The sequence below is a fragment of the Humulus lupulus genome, chromosome 7, assembly GCF_963169125.1.
Source record: "Humulus lupulus chromosome 7, drHumLupu1.1, whole genome shotgun sequence".
In the NCBI taxonomy this organism is placed as follows: Eukaryota; Viridiplantae; Streptophyta; class Magnoliopsida; order Rosales; family Cannabaceae; genus Humulus; species Humulus lupulus.
Genome location: NC_084799.1, coordinates 22090547 through 22110116, shown reverse-complemented (window position 1 = coordinate 22110116; position 19570 = coordinate 22090547). Strand labels below are relative to the sequence as shown.

General features: G+C 35.1%; 2 protein-coding genes, 1 long non-coding RNA gene and 1 pseudogene across 3 annotated transcripts; all 4 read right to left on the bottom strand.

The window, feature by feature from the left end:
* Positions 1 to 768, bottom strand: LOC133791479 (secreted RxLR effector protein 161-like). The gene has a single exon (XM_062229403.1). It carries the CDS (start codon positions 766 to 768, stop codon positions 1 to 3), a length of 768 nt encoding a protein of 255 aa, XP_062085387.1.
* A 6315-nt stretch (positions 769 to 7083) lies between these two features.
* On the bottom strand, positions 7084 to 8326 carry LOC133789496 (uncharacterized). The gene is made up of 3 exons (XR_009873577.1): positions 7831 to 8326; positions 7487 to 7703; positions 7084 to 7177 (listed from the first exon to the last, which is right to left on the bottom strand). It is a non-coding gene; the product is annotated as an uncharacterized LOC133789496 (long non-coding RNA).
* A 115-nt stretch (positions 8327 to 8441) lies between these two features.
* On the bottom strand, positions 8442 to 11010 carry LOC133791478 (ATP synthase subunit alpha, mitochondrial-like; annotated as a pseudogene).
* A 2107-nt stretch (positions 11011 to 13117) lies between these two features.
* On the bottom strand, positions 13118 to 19229 carry LOC133790932 (probable linoleate 9S-lipoxygenase 5). Its single transcript, XM_062228778.1, has 9 exons — positions 18914 to 19229; positions 16495 to 16772; positions 16034 to 16274; positions 15519 to 15884; positions 15294 to 15379; positions 15079 to 15186; positions 14673 to 14977; positions 14321 to 14584; positions 13118 to 14080 (listed from the first exon to the last, which is right to left on the bottom strand). Exons 1-9 carry the CDS (start codon positions 19131 to 19133, stop codon positions 13327 to 13329), a joined length of 2622 nt encoding a protein of 873 aa, XP_062084762.1. The 5' UTR covers positions 19134 to 19229; the 3' UTR covers positions 13118 to 13326.
* Positions 19230 to 19570: the final 341 nt, after the last annotated feature.

The window sequence follows — 19570 nt, the reverse complement described above, 5'->3', positions numbered from 1 at the left end:
TTAGTTACCAAGGTTGAGCAAGTTTAAGCAATGCTTAAACTTGTTCACAGGTAGCACCTTAGTTCCTATATCAACTGGATTATCCTCAGTACCAATCTTGTCCAAAGATATCACATCTTCCTCTATCTTTTCTCTTATCCAAAACAAACGAATGTCAATGTGTTTGCTCTTTTCGTGGTATACTGGATTTTTACAGAGGTGAATTGAAGATTGACTATTTGAGTATATCTTAGCTTTACCTTTCATCATCTTCAGCTCTTGTAGCATTCCTTGTAACCATATTGCCTCTTTGAATGCTTCGGTGGTGGCCATGAACTCAGCTTCAGTTGTTGATAGTGACACCACTGACTGTAGTTGGGACTTCCAACATATGCAATCTCCATTTGTTATGAATACATATGAAATAGTTGACCTCCTTGTATCCTTACTTGCTGCATAGTCTGCATCTACAAAACCTTCAAGTGTAACTTTCTGATCCATCTGCTTGTATCTCAGTCCCATCTCTGTAGTTCCCTTTAGATATCTAAGTAACCACTTAAGAGCATTCCAATGCTCTAATCCGGGGTTGGACATAAAATTGCTAAGAATGCTTAGAACATGTGCTATGTCTGGTCTAGTGCTAACCATGATGTACATTAAACACCCTAGTGCCATAGCATAAGGGACTTTTTCCATTTCCTTTGTCTCCTCGATAGTCTTTGGACTTTGATCTTTTGAAAGTACAAATTGTCCTCCTAGAGGTACTGAAACACTCTTTGAATCTTGCATGTTGAATCTCTGAAGTACCCTCTAAATATAACTTGCTTGTTTAAGATTCAGAATCCCATCTTTTCTGTTCCTTGTCACTTCTATCCCAAGTATCTTTTGGACTTGACCGAGCTCCTTCATTTCAAATTCATCGTTCAAATTGTCCTTGATGCCTTTTATCACTGTTTTGTCCTTCCCCATAATGAGTGTAATGCCCTGGTTACCCCAGAACAGTTACGGTGAACCAGAAATTTGACTCATTTCCTGAGTCCTTTGGTTAAAAACGTGTTCTAAGTGTTATTAACAAGTTAAGGTGAAAACCAGTAAAAAGGAAAGAATATGTTTTATTTGATACACAAAACTGTTCACGGGCCCACAAGAACATTTACAAGTTATTTACAACTCAAAAAGGTCGTTACAGTTCCAAAATTTCAAACCCCGCCGGCCTAAGCGGCAAAAATAGGGTAAACCCCCTAGTTCCTCTGAGAACTCCTTGGCTGTGGTGGTTAAGCGGCCGCATATGTACACATCACCACCTAAGCTCTCCACTCAAGGCTGGGTGAGCTATTCTTTTCCTTTACCTACACCACATAGCACCCATGAGCCAAAGCCCAGAAAGAAAACATAACATTATATGTAAACATCATCAAATGATTATCATTATAATCACACAGAGCTCATAACTTTCAAACAGATGAGTGAATATCACTTGAGGTTCTGGTAAACCATACTGAGTGACTGACAAGCAGGTCACTAATTCAAATGGAAGAGTGGCTGATGGGTAAGCCACTAGCCTTCAACAAATGAGAGACTGATGGGTAAGTCTCTACTTTAACAAATGAGTGACTGATGGGTAAGCCACACAAGCGCTTTTAATATTCATCGAACTTGAGGTTGGTCCGACATTAATGCTCTTTGAGTCATCCAATGCAGAAAGTCGATTAGATCTAATCTTTGTTGGCTGGCGTTGAACACGCTAAGGCCGTCCTGACTAATGAGTCATCGCAATGTGACCAGTGCCCAGTACCACTGTCGAACCTGACTAATGAGTCACAGTTTCATAGTTCACACTAGCACCTTTGCCAAATTTGACTAATGAGCCAGTACCATGCACAAGTGAGCAAGATTTGCTAAGTATTCCACAATCAATTCATGTCCACATTTATACAACCAACATGCCTCATGAATAACCATGCATGTCACATTTGGGGTGCAGTTTTCTTACCTCTGATTCGAGCTAGAACGAAAAAAAGAACAACCTTGAGAACAGTTTTGCTTTTAGTCCTTTAGCGGTTACCTAATCATAACACATTATAGGATACCATCAATAACATGATAATCAAGGGTTCTCAAACCAAGAATTAGCCTCCGAGACATCAATTCTCACTAATCCGGGTAATAGGAATGATCCCGAGGCCTAAAACCATGATCCCGGGGTCAAAACATGCAAACGGGGTGAAAACTGGGCAAGGACTGCGACCCTAGCACCTTGGGCCATGACCCCCAGAACTTCTTGAAGCAAGGGCCGCGGCGCCCAGCAGGCACAAAAAGCCCCACCTGCTTCTTCAAGACAGGGCCGCGGCACCCCAAGAACAGGGTCGCGGCCCCCAACTCTGGGCCATTCCAAAACACGTTTCTAACACTCCAAAGCCTCCAAAATCATACCTAAACATTCCCCAATCATCAAATCAAAGTTCCCAAACTTCCCAATGCTTCAAAACCCTCAAAACCCAAGGTTCAAACGAATCGAAAACTCAACAATTCACAAAGTCCAATTCAAAGCTTAGAAACTCTAAAAACTCAAAACTTTAAACTTAGATTACCTTCGATTAGATTGTTTTCTGTCAAATCCTTCGGTCAAGAAGCTTCTAATATTTCCTAGGGTCGCTATGCCTCGATCCTCACTTGATTCTAACTCCTAGAACTCAAGATTTCTTCGAATATGCTTCGGGTGACAAAAATGAACTAACGAAGGAGAACGAGAGGTTTTCTAATCGTACGTTCTATCTGACAGCTACTTCAAGCTTAAGTAATCTCAAATAAAACCTAATGCTCGGGGTTCCAAAAACACCCCCGGGGACATTATAATCAAAACTTCCAAAATTTCACCCTGATCTCAAATATTCCCAATTTATCATCAAATAAACATTCATATTACCCCAAAATTGACCCCGTTATGACAAAACTGCTAATCCACTAAAAATGACCGTCTCATGCCGAATAGCTCGAATATATCTCCATAATGATGGAATCTCATTCACAAATCACATCATGCACCCAAATACACAAATTTACCCTCAATGGGCCAAATGATCAGAACAACATAATATTTCAAATGTGGACCCACATGCATGCATATATCATCATATTATAATATAATTCACATAAACATGCATATATTCATTTAATGGCGTAATTAAACAATTACGGCCCTCCCGGCCTACTAAACCGCCACTAAACCACATCAGAGAATTCTGGGCATTACAATGAGCATATCATCTTTTGGTTTTGCAACTAAATCCCATGTTCTGTTTTTGCTCAATGAATCCATTTCTTCCTTCATTGCTTGTCCATTCAGCCTTATTCTTCCCTGAAAGAGCCTCTTCAACACTGTTGGGTTCTAGTGTATCAGCTTGCTGCACTGATGCAAGTGCATAAGCCACCAAGTCAGCTTCAGCATATCTTGCTGGAGGTTGTATAACTCTTCTCTCTCGATCTCTTTCCAGTTGATACCCAGATAGATTAGATTGTTGTTCTATTGCATCTAGCTTAGTTTCAGATTCACTTTGGTCATTCATATCAGTAGTAGCTTGAGTATTTCCTTCAAAGTTTCTCAGCTTAACTTCAAACTCAGCCATGTTCCTTTTACTTGTTCCACCTGCATCATTTAAAACACTACCAATCTCGGCTTTCAAGTGAGGAAAATCATTTTGATTAACACAAATTCTATAACCTTTAGTTCCTATAGGGTAACCAAGAAAAATTCCCTTGACAGATCTAGTGCCTAGTTTATCATTGGACTGGTGTGCATATGCTGCACAACCAAAAACTCTCAAATGTTTCAAGCTTGGGACTTTTCTATACCACATTTCATATGGAGTTTTCAAATCTAGAGATCTATTAGGACTCCTATTTATCAAATAGTAAGTAGTAGCAAGTGCTTCTCCCCAATAAGATTTAGACAACCCTGAACTTACTAGCATACACTTAACCTTATTCAGTAGAGTACGATTCATCCTCTTGGCAACTCCATTCTGTTTTAGAGTACTAACTACTGTTCTATGTCTAGTGATACCATACTCATTGCACAACATGTCAAATTCATGGTTTATAAATTCTAAGCCATTATCGGTTCTAAGAGTCTTAATTCTAGAGTCTGTTTAATTTTCCACCTGATTTTTCCATACTTTAAATTTTTCTAGACATTCATCTTTAGTCCTAAGTAAATATACCCAAACACATCTAGAATAATCATATATTATAGATAGAAAGTAATGTTTACCTGAGTGTGTTGGTATTTTGCTAGGCCCCCATAAATCTGAGTGAATGTACTCCAAGACTCCTTTGGTATTATGCTTTGCTGCAGTGAATTTAATTTTATGCTGCTTTCCAAATACACATGCTTCACAGAAAGGTAATGCACAGGTCTTCAATTTGTCTATGCTTCCTTGTTTGTGAAGCTCTCTCAGCCCTTGCTCACTGATATGTCCCATCCGTTGGTGCCACAGATGCATCTCACTTTCTTGGGTCTTAACAACAGATGCTTCAGCAATTGCTACAATTTCTCCTTCCAGTACATACAGTGCATTAACTTTCTTCCCTTTCATCACTACTAGAGAGCCACTAGTGATTTTCAAGATGCCATTTGTAGACTTGTAGCTGTATCCTTCATCTTCCAAAGATCCGAGAGAAATCAAGTTTCTCCTCAATTCTGGTATATGCCTCACATTTGTCAATACCTTGACCTCACCATTAAATTGTTTAACAACTACCTTACTAATGCCATAGACCCTGCAAGAAACATCATTACTCATTAGTACTTTACCACCATTAATTTATTTATAATCAAAAAATGATTCTTGATTGGGACACATATGGAATGTGCATCCCGAATCAAGAATCCACTCCCTTGTCATGGTGGTTTCTGAGATGGAGAACAGTTCTCCTTCTGAGACACGTTCATCTTCTCCTTCTGCTACAGCAGCTGAATCATTTTGAGACTTCATTCCTTGCTGGTATTTGTTCTCATTACAAAATTGATTGTAGATGGGTCTTCTCTGGTCCTGGTTTGATCTGGACGCTTTTTGATTTCTTAATAGATTGCAAAATCTCTTGATATGTCCTGCCTTTCCACAGTGGTAACATGTTCTTGAATCCTTTCCTCTTGATTTAGAACGTGAGTGAAATGGTGTATGGCTTCTTGAATAGCTTCTCTTTGTTGATCTTCCACGAACAAAGTAAGCTTCATCCTTCTTGGATTCTTTCTCCAACTAAAGTTCAAAATCTTTGGACTTTAATGCTCCAAGAACTCCATCTAGTGAGATGATATCTCTTCCATACTTTATTGCAGCTTTCACTTCTTGATATGCCATTGGTAATGAACGCAACAAGATTATTGCTTGACTTTCCTCATCCACCTTGTGCTCGATATTTGCTGAACCTACAATGATTTCATTGAATTTGTCAATGTTTACATTTAGAGACATAACATGATTCATTCTAAAACCATAAAGCCTTTCAAGTAAATTAATCTTGTTAGAAACAAAAGGCTTTAAATATAATTTTTCCATCTTATCCCATAATCCCTTTGTCGTAGTCTCTGATGTCAATTTCCTTCGTACTCCATTTGATAGGTACATGATTATGGTGTAATAGGCCATTTCTTCCATCTCAGCTATTTCTTCAGGTTTCTTATCAGCCAGCAACTTCTGATCTCCAAGAATCTTGGCTACTTTCTGGTGTACCAAAATTCCTTTAAGACTTTCTCTCCACAATGAGAAATCATTTGTACCATCAAATTTCTCAAGCTTGAACTTGGCCATGGTTGACATAGTCTTCTAACTTGTGTTATGTATCAGTTGTAATGCGGAAGCTCTAGGATCTTGAACTTTCTTCTCCCGTTTTGATCTGAAACCTGGCTCTGATTTTGTTGGAAATGAGGATAAATTTCCCAGTTCAAGAACCTTAGATGAATCTCAGTAAACCAGAGATGAATCTAAGAACACAAATCAGTAAGACTAATTATCAAACAATTAGAAAATGAAAAATATGAAAGCATAAATCAACACAAGTATATATATTGGTTCAGAACAAGATCAATGTGATCTTGAACCTAATCCAATTTTAGGAACCAGTATCTCTTCTTTATTCAATCAACGAAATGAGTACAAGACTTCAATAGAGCTTCTTGGAACAATCTTGGATCAAACTCTCTAAACACTCAATCACACAGGTGTTTTCCTCTCAATCCTTGAGCAAGCACTTTCCCAACAGTTGTGCTTCTCAATACAGTTCCCCAAACCCAGCTCTCACAACCTTTCTCAATACGCAATCTTGATTTCCACACTTGAGCTCTCTCGTCTAATCTGGCTTTTCTGTTGTTTCACCTGTGTAGTGCTCTTCACTGTGGTCTTCTCTCTTTGTTTTTCTCTTCTCTGTTTTGTGTCTTCCAACAAGTGAATCCCACATGTCCTTTTATAGACCAAGGACTGAAAGCTAATGAGGTTGTTATGATAGTTGAGAACCAAACAACTCATTAACAGAATTAGTTGGGATTTGGAGAAACTACTCCCACAATTAAGAAATCTATATCATAAGAGAAACCATTTTTCCACAATTTGTAATTTTTGGAGACAACATGATCCATTTCTCCATTTTTTGGATCCTCTCTAGGTTCAATTACTTTGGGCCTTGTTACTTCCCTCAAAAGATTAGAGGAAGTTAAATCATCGTTATCATAAGATATGTTGTTTTTGACATTCTCAAAACCATCATAATCAAGTGCAAGCAATCCAGCACGGCAGAGTCCCTTATGACGGTATCCAGGTGCCATATCCAAACAAACAAATTCAAAGTTTCGAGAATTTACAAAATTCTGTGTGACAGCAATAGTTGTTTCCAGATTTAAGACACAATGCCACCATCCACTTAGAACATAAATTGTCTCCCCACGAAGTTGGGTGCACTCACTTGGCTTATCTTCATCAGCAATGAGTGGATAAAAATCTAACCACCACTATTCACATAAATAAACATTCATAAAGGTAAATTCGAAAAAGGAAAAGAAAGATACCCAATAACATAAAGAGCTAGAACATCTGAATGGTTTACCTGCAGTGAAGTTGGGGTATCAATAACGACCTCACCATCTTCTTCATTTACATGAACCATTACACCTAAAGGTACTCTTCCAGGAGGGTACAATGCCCATCTGTATATGCAAGATTACCAAGCCCTTTAGATGCATAAGCAGGACAAAAGATTATGTAGCCAATTGTGGATAATCACTTAGAATAATTTATCAAGTTTTTAGTAGAATGTTCTTTAGAGGAGCCTTGGTTGTTAATTAAATCAAACTAGCAAGTTTTTATTCAGCAAAAAAAAAATGTATGTATGCAAACATTCTAACCCAAGTACAATATAAGCATAATTTCAAGGAAATTATATTTTTCAACCACTTCACATCCAACAGAAAATAACTAAAACTGATACTACTTTTAAGCTGAGAATAGATCTTCACCTTTTACGACCGCATAAAAGGGTATTCCGAGCACTGGTAAGAGCTGGATCAACATGCCATGAGGCACCAGACCTCTCTGGTCCAATAATGAGACATCTAAATGGAGGTCGTTGATCTCTGTCTAAGACATCAAAAAAGCCTTCTTCCAAAAGATGTGGCACATTATAATCCTTCAACAAGCCTGGTGCTACTTCCCCAAACTGCCCAAAAATTAAATCTAGAGTTTAAAATAAAATAGAACACGCATACAAACGTTTATATATATATAGATAGATAGATAATTTGAGAGTGAGAGACGAGAGGAAGAAAGCATGCCATATACGAATGCATGACCATCAATGTACCTTGTCATCAAAAATATATAGGGGATCCTCATCATGTTGCAGTTTCATGTATGAGACATAATCTTTGAATTTCATCGATGTTTTACTCGAACTTCTCTGATAAATCTTGAATGATGTATCACCATAGCTCACCAGTAACTGGTCTGTTGTCCATGTATGCTTTGCTGGCCAAGTGTCAGCCAGGCCGTTAAACAAAATCTGTTACATGGTTCAACATCTGACAATGTGAACATTACTTAAAGAAAGCTCCTAATGACAAGAATACTGAGTAAAAGTAACCTTCTTAAAGGTGCAATGTATTCCCATAACACTTGTAAGGAATAGGGAAGAAGCTATTCTGCCATCTAAATTTAGTATAGTCTTGCGAACTCGAAAAGTAAATTGTTATCAACATACCGGTTTCTTCCCATCATACTCACAATAGAACTCTTCTAAAGAAGGTTTTTCCTTTCTATCCACATTTTCCATGTCAAAATCAAAAGCCCCCAATGTGGTATAGCACATGTATAGTCTTTTATAGAGGAACCAAGAGTTGAATCCTGATGCAAAAGTAAATAGGCAATGGAAAAGCTTATTTTTGTAAGTGCTCAAAAAAGAAAATATTTTCTTCACTAATCTTCAAAACGAACTAAGGAGTATAATATCAAACAAAATAATCAAATTCACAACATAAAAAACTCAAAAAGAGACTAGGAAAAACTTCTGCAGTCAATAATCTATACACCAGTTATTAATTACCATCAAAACATAATTGTTTTCCGCCAAGTTCATCAGTTTCTCCAACTATATGTTCTCTGCACACAAAAATATACAAGTTATAAATGAGATAAGCAAAAATAGGAACAATCCAAATAACAAAAAGCATAAATGTGTAATGATAAGCTAAATTTCAGAGACATACAACAAATGCAATGTGGTTTTTTTCCAAGAGCCTTTGTACTGAATTGGACCATTGAGACTTCGAAGACATTGATTCATCCAGAGCGGCTCTTCGTTGCATAATATGTACATCACACTGAAAATCAAAGAGACAACATACACAAATTACACTAACAATCTCCATAACACCACAGCTCCTTTTCGGTTCTCCCTCATTCCACAATTCATTTTCCAGACAAGATGGTTCGAGCTCGAGAGCTATAAGCTCGAAAAGGATGGGTCCGTCAATGGTTATTCTTTGGGAGCCTAGGCGAACCAAAGTGACGAGCTCGTAATAGGCAAATGGTCTCGAAGGCACATGGATCCAGTGTCTAAACTCGCCAGCTGTGTGTGAATGCATTTATTGTTATAAATTCCCAATGTTTAAGAGATCTGATATAATATTGTTATTAAATCCCACATTTTATGGGATATTACCGCGTACATAGTAACTAATGCATTTAATGGCATTATTTTATTTGATTTATAGAATATCTTCTCGAAATATGTGGGAAGCAATTCAGAAAACCTCTCTATAAATAGAGAGGGATAATTCATTTGTAGATGACCGAAATATTGAGATTTGGAGAGAAAACTCTAGACAATTTCTTCCTGAAAGCTTCCAGGGAATTCTAAAGAGCTAATAATATAGACTCATGGACTAGGCAGATTTTAACTGCTGAACCACGTAAAAGACCTCGTCTACATTCTGTTTATTTACTTCCTCTGGTATATTTTTGTTTAATTGTTCTTCTTCTCTAAGTTGACGAAAAACAGTATCAACAGTATTAAGTTTAGTGTCTCGGTCGGTGCACCACAAATTTTCAAACTGACCGAACAGTGGCAGTTTACGCCGTTAATGGTTTTTTCGGTGTTCGGTTTAATTGGTTTTGGTTTTTTCGGTGTTTATAAGGTCAGTGTACTTGATTTTTTCAGATTTTATGCTCAGCCCTAGTGAATAGTGTGGTCGTTTCAGTACTTCCGTAAGCCTTGCACCTTTATTGAGTAATGCCTAAGTTGCAGCATTAAGATATTACCCAAATTGAGCAAAAGTGGCCATTTCACGATATTGTGCTAATTCTAGTTTTAAACTACCACTGACTTGTTTCATAGCTTTCAATAGAGCGGTAGGCCGATGCAACTGATAGATAAGCCAACATTAATAGCAGATCTAATTCCGCGATAAAAAAACTCTATTTCCAAACATATTTGTCCATCAGTAATGGAGATCGCATTGGTAGGAATATATACCAATACATCTCCAGCTTGTGTTTCAATGGCGGGTAAGGCGGTCAAGCTACCTACACTTGTTTGGTTTGATCGTTTAGCGGCTCATTCTAAGAGACAGGAATGTAAATAGAAAACATTGCTTGGGAAAGCCTCACAACCTGGTGGTCGACATAACAATAATTACATTTGTCGATATGCCACCGCCTGCTTACTAAGATCATCATAGATTATTAATGTGTGCATTCCATTATCGCGAAAATCCTCCCCCATGGCACACCCAGAATATGGAGCCAGAAATTGCAGAAGAGCAGGATCCGAAGCGATGGCTGTTACAAGAATAGAATATTCCAAAGCATTCGCTTCTGAAAGAATTTGAACTAATTGTGCCACAATTGAGTGTTTATTTCCAATCACTACATAGACACAATACAATGTCTCACTCTCATAGGTGGCCCTTGAGTTCATTTGACTTTGGTTTAATATGGTATCGATAGCTATAGTTATTTTTCCAATTTGTTGGCCCCCGATTATAAGTTATCATTGACCACGACCTATAAGAACCAAGTTATCTATCTCTTTTAACCCTATTTGCATAGGCTAGTGCATAGATTTATGTTCGATAATCCCATGGGCTTTCACTTCGACACATCTTCGCTCGTGATCGCTTAGAGACCCTTTTCCATCAATAGGTACTCCCAACACGTTGACCACACGCCCTAGCATATCCTTTCCCACAAGAACATCAATAATAGATCTAGTGCGCTTGACAAGATCTTATTCTATAATAGCAATATCACTACCAATGACAACAATCTTTACATTCTCATTCTCAAGATTCAAGGCAATTCCTTTCACACAGCTTGCAAATTCAACTATTTCCCCAGCTTGATTCTCATTCAATCCATAAACACGTGTAATCCCATCTCCAACTGAGACCACTCGCCAAACTCATCCACTTGAAAATTCGTGTAAAAGTTGGAAATTCGACTTTCGAATAATTGTTAGTTCTACTTCTCTGGGAGAAATTTCCATAATTCAATTAATCTTAATAAAATGGAGAATATTGCGATAAAAGAACTTTGTTTTCAATACGAAATCTAAAATCGTTTCCAAGATAACAAGGTTCAACTTGCATATGTTAAGCATATAGGTTAAGTAGCGTAATTAGAACTTCATAGTGATTAGAAAACTACTTAAAGCTACTGTGTTGACTGTTACTATAATTACAATCAATGTATTTTTATTTTCATGTTGCTTCCATAATCGATTAATGAGCACAAAAGATTTGATAAAAGAGGATTTTCTTGACTTTCATTTAAATCACGCTTGGGTTAAAGAAGCATATTCTTGGCCCAAAGAAAGTATGACAACTCATGTGGTATTGGTCACCACTGGTGCACCTTAGCAATACTCATTTAGAATATAATATTTTTATCATTTTCAATTGAATTATTCTTAGAATACATTTAAAATTAATGAATTTGTCCTTGCAGTCAAGTAATTGTTACTATTTTATTATGAGTATAGTTTTAAAATATTTATATATGAATCAAGTTATTATATATAATATTTATTGTTTAAATAAAAAAATATTTTAACGTTGTTAAATTTTCTTAAAGTTACACTATATTTGGTAGAGAGGGAAAAATGGTAATGGAGAGGGGATGTAGATTCTATTGTTTGGAAAAAAAGGAGAGGAGAGATTGATGGAGGGAGAAGGTCTCCCACTCTCCCTCCAATCCTTTTAAATTCAATCCTTGCCCTTTTTGAAAGGATTCAAGACGAAAACAAACAAAATATGTTAAATACCATAATTAACCTTCAAAAAAAAGTAACAAAATTTATGCTGAAAATAATAATATGGTAATTTGATTAATTGATCTCATTTTCATATTCCAACTTCACTTTTAATACCAAACAACAGAAAAGATAGTACTATCCTCTTCATCTATCATAATCTCCTCTCCATCCATCCTACTCTTTCTTCTTCTTACCAAATATAACTTTAATGTCTAGGATTCTAGAAAACATTGATACGGCGATACTATGTAATGAACACCAAAACAATGCTAGTTTTATCATGTAAACACTTAGACGGATGTTTTGTAATTTTCTTGAAGTGGTGGTGTTCGGATCATAGATCGATGATGGATAATTAGACAAACTCGAAGAATGGTAACCACAACACATGTAAAAGGAAATAGAAATTTCACTAAGGAAGCTTGGTGTGAGATAGAAGATTGCAAAACCGTTGTTGAGGAGGCTAGAGCTACTGGAGGTATATCAAAGGAGATAAGCGACCTTAATAGGAAAAATTTGAGATGTAGCACAGGATTGAAAAGCTGGAACTCAAAGAAAAGAAAAGAGATGAAGTAAATCTAGAAGAAACAAATTAAAGCAGAAAATGGCTGATTTGTTTAGGTCCATAAATGTGGATAACTTGCTAGAATTAAAGTAAATTGAGGAAAAACTATATGTAATTGAGTAATGATATATGCACCCAAAATATGCACTCAAATATTACACACAGTGATGTATTACTACATTTTAAAACAGTGGGTCCCAGTTTTAATAAATGTGATTGGATAGACTAAACTGCCACATCAATATGTGTAATGTTTTAGGGTATATTTTGGGTGTACATATCATTACTCAATGCAATTATAGAGATATATGAGGTTTATTGAAGGCAAAGAAGCATATCTTTGTGGTTGAAATGCGGAAAGATCCATCATCTTTGATAATCAAAATCCAAATAAGTGTTTGATTAATATTAAGAGCTTGTTACCATTAAAAAACAAATGAGTGTTTGTTTACTGTCATTAGTGTTGACAACGAGATGTTATGTCATGTACAGTTACAAGTCCAAAATGTCTAATTACAAATTTATGGGTCTACATCCAAAAATTGTTTTTTGACTCTTAAAGTTGATTTCGTAACTTGAAGGAATGTTGACTAATTAAATAGTATCGAGAGTAATTCTAAATATATTACTTGAAACTATTAACTACAACTCTTTTCAATGTGCCTTTTCTTCTAAAAAGAGTTCAAGGCATTACCTGTGAATATTGTTGATTATTCTCTATTTGAAAGGCTAAAACCATATTAGACTGATCATTCCCTTCACTTTGAAGCCAAATTTAATAATAACAAAAGTTTAACACACTTTTATTTAATATGGCTCTTACATGATTAAACATCATACTTGGTACAAGTAATTTATTTCTGCAAAAGCCAAGACTAGACCTTCCCACACACACCAGCTCACCATGACTAAGACATTTGGAAACACAATTCATAAAAAATAGAGGAAATAGGCTAGTTAACAGCACCACAAAGACACAAGTTTTAGATTGAAATGCTGTTAGGAATTCCCTTAGCAGAGAGTCCTTCTTCGCCGTTAGGATGGAGCAGAGTATACGGAAAGTTTACTGGGCCAGCTCTGTTCTTCAGATTTGTATCCTTGTTCCTGCTCATCATTTTGTCTTCAATTAGAGCAAGTTTTCTTCCAAACCTCTCAAAAGCTTGCAAGGGGCCAGCTTCTGCTGTCCACTCGGGATCATCTCGTTGACCAAGATAGACCTCATCAGAAGCATGCCTCGACAAAATCTCAATGAGAGAGATCCCAATAAGAGTCTGAAATTCTGAAGTAATTGTCAATAAGAAACCCTTTTCAGGATCAGTCTTAAGCTGCTCATATTCTGGAGTGCCCTCTTCAGGCATAAACCGACGGCTTACTGTGGGGCGATTTGGAAGGTACCCTGCATAAGGGTACTGTCCAAAGTTGACTGCAGCATGAAGGGCAGAAGAAATCCATATGATTATAGTGCACGACTCAACTAGTTCCTCGCGAGTTAGCATTTTGGGCCACCAAGGCTCATCTTTTTTGTCACCATGACCCACCTCCCTCACTTCCTTCCACCATGCTTGAAGTTCTGAGTCTTTTTGGACAATGTCATCAGTTTTATAATAGAAAGAGCAGTACTCTTCTACCCATGATTTAATTGCAGACCATATCTCTAGGCCATCAACAGCAAATGGGTAGTCCTCTATTAGCAGGCGAAGCCCGTTGGGAGAATTTGGATCCTTAACTGCCACTCCTCTACATATAAACAAAATAGGGTATGTCAATTAAAGAAAAGCATAACCACAAGGCTTTGGCTTTGTGAGATCGTTTTCTAAATATTTAAACCAACTTATTTTTTTTCTTTCTATTTTTTCCCACTGAGTATTTTACAATGCTGACTTCACCACTTGATATGCATTTTTCTCCCTTTACTATAGCTTTTATAGGAAGTCTTACCACACTATTTTCAAGATGAGCTATGCTTAATAGGCTTACCTTTTAAGGAGATCTGCTGGGAGTGATTGCTCAGTGAAAACCCAATTCTTATAAACTACTGCTGACATCTCCAAAGCATATTGTCCCGGAAAAACTGTCGACTCTAGAATGCCCCCAGCATTTATAAGAGTTTGCCTGGCAAGTGCATTTATGTTCATAGTGTCTCGGTAATGGGGCTGCAAGAGTTTGTAGATTGGGTGAAGAACACTTAACTGCCTGTTTGTTGCTATCACAAAAGGCTCAATCACAGCATGTGTATTCAACCTGTAGACCAACACAAATTAAAGACTGTAAGAACATATTTCAAACTAAATCAAAGTTACGCAATCAAATTTCTGTGACAGAATTATACCAATGACTAATGAGTTGATGGTAGCCAGAGTCATTTACAGCTGCATAAGCCTTGGCTAGTTGCCAAATGGTTGCTTCAACACCTTCTTCAGCAGGGGTGTATACTTTGCTAACTACACCAAATTGATCCCCTTCTGGATGTGGTAAACTTAATTCGATGGCCAGTGGCTTCAAAGTGCCATCATTTTTCAGTAAGAGGAGAGTTCGACTGGCATAAGTTTTTGTGGAAGTTGAGTTTATCCTCCTCAAGTATGGAATAAAGGAATCATGGTGATCCAAAATAAATAACTTGTTGGTATAGAGCGCCTATTCAATCATATAATAAAGAATTTCCTTAGAACAGATGTGTTATTACATAACTACACTCTACATTTGAAGTTCTACAAAAACCATGCTAGGAACAATACCTCATACACACTAAGCCCTTCCAAGTTCTTCTCTATGTGGTCTTCCGTAATTTTACTAGTTTGATCACCATACACTTCACGGTCTAGCTTGCTTGCTGGTGGGAATTCCTGTAGTCGAAATTAGACTAAATTATGACCAATGAAGAAATAATATCCTACATTCGACAGTACTTATTCGATAATAAGGGTTTGCTAAAAAATTAGCAATAAATTACCTCAAGTCGTCGAATGGCGACAGGGTGCACTCCAGCAATCATTTCTCTTCCAAATTCTGCATCAGTCCTCCATGCAGATTTATCCTCTGATGTATATTATATAGACCCAACAGTTAGTTGAAATAAAATAGCTACTGAAAACCAAATGTGCAATTTAATGATTGTACGATTATACAAAAATCATCTCAACAACAAGATTGACTGCACTTCATAGATATGCAATACCTTTAATCACATGAGGCACAGGGAATTTAAGAAATTGTTCACCGTCCGTCCTAAACAGTTCCTTGAGCATATCGAAAGGAACAGTTTTCCTGATAGTGTCAAGTACTGCTGTTGGTAGCTTAAATCCTCCTTCGTACAAGTCACGTACTTCCTGGAAGTTATCAAACTCATTCCGTGTCTGATCAAAGTAATGTTCTAGTGCAGGTTTGATAGACTGCGATAAAGACTTTAGTCCATAAGCAAGAAAGTCTGACATCTTCAAGTGACCAAATCGTTCATCTCGTGGAACGTATACATCTAAAGCTTCAACAAGATCCAGAGGTTTCATAAGATTCACAAGTTTCAGCCTACTCTCGGTTTTAGGATCTGTTAGAAAATTGAAAGAGAAAAGTTAACATCCAAGATACAAATTGAAATATCAAATCTCCAATTCGCAACTGCAAAAAATTGGGTTAAAGAAAATCCCATTAACATATGCATATAGTTTGATAAAAATATCATTACAAATGTGTAACCTGTTCTGTTGGGTGCTCTGCCAGTTCTTCCCCTGCGAGGGTAAGGGAATTCACTAGACCCTCCAAGGGTTTGACGAACATACTTTGAACCCTTATCAGGTTCGCCCAAATCATTGTACACATCATAGTCATAGATCCGGTCCCATTCCTTGCGCTCTCCTTTTCCATCACCTCTCAAGCTCTCAAGCTCTTCTTTTCTGTACTTAAGCAGTGGTTCTGGTGTTGTACTGGGAAGATACGACTACAAAAATAAACCCCAAAAAATTCACTTCTCTTGGTAGTTGGCTCTTCAATAAAATATTCTTTAAAGAACAAAACTCTGATTTTTTTTATTCTAATTGCGTACTTAAGACAAACACTTGGAAGGCTATCGTAGAAATCACAACAAACTCTTTCGCAGCACCGAATATGGAAAGGAATAAAGTCAACAGCATATAAATAAAACAAGAATAGCCCACTACCTTGTTTCTGAAGAAAACGCGATTGTGCTTGTATTTTCCAGCTGGGTAGACCCAAGAGTTGCAGATGAAGCGAACAATACCTTCCCCAGGAACATCTTCAATGGTAATGGACTTGAGGAAGAACTCATCCACGTGATTGTTCTTGATGATCAAAGCTTCTGGGACTCCAATTGATTCGTCCCACTCGAAGGTTACTCGAAACAATGAATCGCCTGGAACTAAGGCAGGCAGAGAAGTAAGCCAGTTCTCCAAGTGAGCTTCTTTTCCAACTTTTCCCGCTGCAATGAACAAGTAACACAACCAAAAAAACTGTCAAGAGCACATACACAGTCCGTCTACTATAAAGCCTGCTAGACTGAGATCAAAAGGCCCATTTAAGAGGCCCAAGAAAGGATATATATTTTTTTGGAGGAAATTTTTATAAATATGGTTTTTTAACAACCCAATTTAAAAAATGTGATTTTTTTAAAAAACTAATTTATAAAGATATGGTTTTACCATATTGCTAATTTTCTCAAATTATTTTTTTAAAATTATATAATATATAATATTATAAATAATTAAATTTCAGATTTTACAACTTATATCTTATTTGTTAACTCATACATTTATTTGGGATTCTAAAAATCATATATATATATATATATATATTCAGATAAAAGCCTAAAAATCATATATTTGAAAACTTAAAAAAAACCATAAATATTAAGAAATTAAAATATCTACAAAAAATAATTAAATGGAAAAAGAAAAAAAGTCATGTATAATTTTCACTATTTTTTAATGGTTTGTCGTGTGAATTATAATTTATATTTCATATTTTAATAGAATCGATGCTAATAACTTACAATACGTCAACTCACCAAGAAGATAATAATAAAAAAGTTCAAAGTATTTACCAAATTACTTTGAATGTAGTAGTTTTGAAACAACTAGATAGAATTATTTTGAGTTTAACAAAACTATACTTATATGACAAATTATTATGTACCTAATCTCCAAATATTTTTTTTTTCATAATAAAATAATTTTTTTTTTAAGAAAAATACTATTTTAGTCCCTCATATTTTAACTACATACCAAACTTGGCTTTCTATTATAAATAACTCCAATAATAACTTTCTTATTTGATTAAATATACCAAAATTAATCATACACCTCATTTTTTCTTTTGAGAAAAATCATACACCTCATTTTGATCAACCTAGTTTGAATAAAACATTTTTACTCTTATTTTATTATAATTAATATAATTTAATTAATCCTTTATATTTTTTAATCTTAAATCTAAAAGTAAAGTTACATTAATAAAAAAATAGATTTTATAAAAGTCTGCAAACCTTTTTTAAAATACAAAAACATTTTTATCTATATTTGTTTTATTTTTATTAAGATAATTATTATATTTTTATTTTAAAAATTAAAAGTAAAATAAAATAATTAACAATAAATTTTATAAAAAAAAAAGTATCATGTGAGACCTGAAAAAAACATTAGTTTAAAAATAGCTAAAATTTTAGTTATAATATAACCAAGGTGAATGGCTGGTATTATTATTAGGAATATCCAACATTTTATGTATTTTTCCCAAGTTGGTTTATGTCACTTTGTTCCTCCGAAGTTATACTTTGGCAAAACCTAAATTAGATGATGATTTTCATCATTTATCTTTTGATATATCTGGATAATGTATTTCTCATCTCATTCGTTAGGTTTATTGATTTTATAATGAAATCTCTTTTTAAAATTATATATATCTTATTAACAAATAAGACATTTTTACCCTTATATTATTACAACTAATATAATTTAATTTATGTAGAGGATTCATTTTTGGTAAATTTTATAAATCACATTACTATTATTAGAATTTTATAAAACAAATAATCAAATATAGTATCCAATTAAAACACAAAACAACATAATGACATATTTTTTTTATTATTATATTCGTATAACTATAATTATTACATAAAAGAAAATTTATATAATGTAGAGTCTATTTTTATATATCTAGAATTAGACTTAATTATTTTATAATTATATAAAAAAAACATTTTAGTATAGAAGAGTTTTACTTAAAAAAAAACACCTATATGGTCATTATCAGAAGAAAAATCAGCCAAAATTGATCTGAATAAGAAAAAAAAAACCAAGTACTAAGAATAATATCAATAATTAGTGCAAGTAAAGCTTTATTAGTTAGTTAATGGGTCGCATTTTATTAATGCATGACCGAGGCTACATTCAATGCTGTCATTGGATCAAGAACTTAAGAAACTAGTTAGCCATATTATGTAGATAATATATATACATATATAGTAAATAGTTCATAGATATTTATTATATGTAAATATATAGTAAAATAGTATAAAAATGAGTGAATATAAATATAGTAGTAGTAGTAGTAGTGGTATACCAGAGTGAGCACTAACGAGCTGGAGAGAAACGCCATTGCCGAGAAGATCACCAACACGGTCAAGAATGGAAGAGCCGACGTTAACAGAAGCAGCTAAGGGGTTGAACTCCAAAACGTTCTTCTTCATCAGCACCACCGATCCCTTTAGCTTTTTGCTATTTCCGCCATGAAGGATATCTAGACCCCCACCCAGTCTCTCAGCCACTTTCCCTAGGAACATCTTTGACTAAAATATATATGTATGACTTAATTTGTTATGTATGAGCTAGAGAAATGCAGTGATAGATGAGTATAGTGAAGAATATATAGTAGTAAGTAGTGATGAAGAAAATTGGGAGAGATATATGTGGTATTTATAGGAAGAATAATGACTTAAGTCTGGCTGTTTTTTAAAATAGCAGGTTCCGACTAAAATGAACAGAAAAAATACTATTTTAGTTCATGTGTTTTCACTGAATACTCAATTAACCCTTATATTTTATTAAATGATAAAACAGACTATATGTTTTATAAAACAGATTAAAATAGTACTTTGAATTTTGGTCAAACTTAATTTGGTCACACACAATGAATTTTAACTAAAATAAATTTAATTAGTTCAATAAAACTGTCACATCAATATAATATTTTGATACATAATTTTAATGTATATATTAT

What these genes read in the sequence shown, in the direction of transcription:
- LOC133790932 (XM_062228778.1), bottom strand. Translation starts at nt 19,133, where the DNA reads ATGTTCCTAGGGAAAGTGGCTGAGAGACTGGGTGGGGGTCTAGATATC. An exon ending in GCTCGTTAGTGCTCACTCTG is followed by an intron (nt 16,773 to 18,913) that starts GTATACCACTAC and finishes TGTTCATTGCAG; the next exon opens with CGGGAAAAGTTGGAAAAGAA. An exon ending in TGTGCCTCATGTGATTAAAG is followed by an intron (nt 15,380 to 15,518) that starts GTATTGCATATC and finishes AATATACATCAG; the next exon opens with AGGATAAATCTGCATGGAGG.
- LOC133791479 (XM_062229403.1), bottom strand. Translation starts at nt 768, where the DNA reads ATGCAAGATTCAAAGAGTGTTTCAGTACCTCTAGGAGGACAATTTGTA.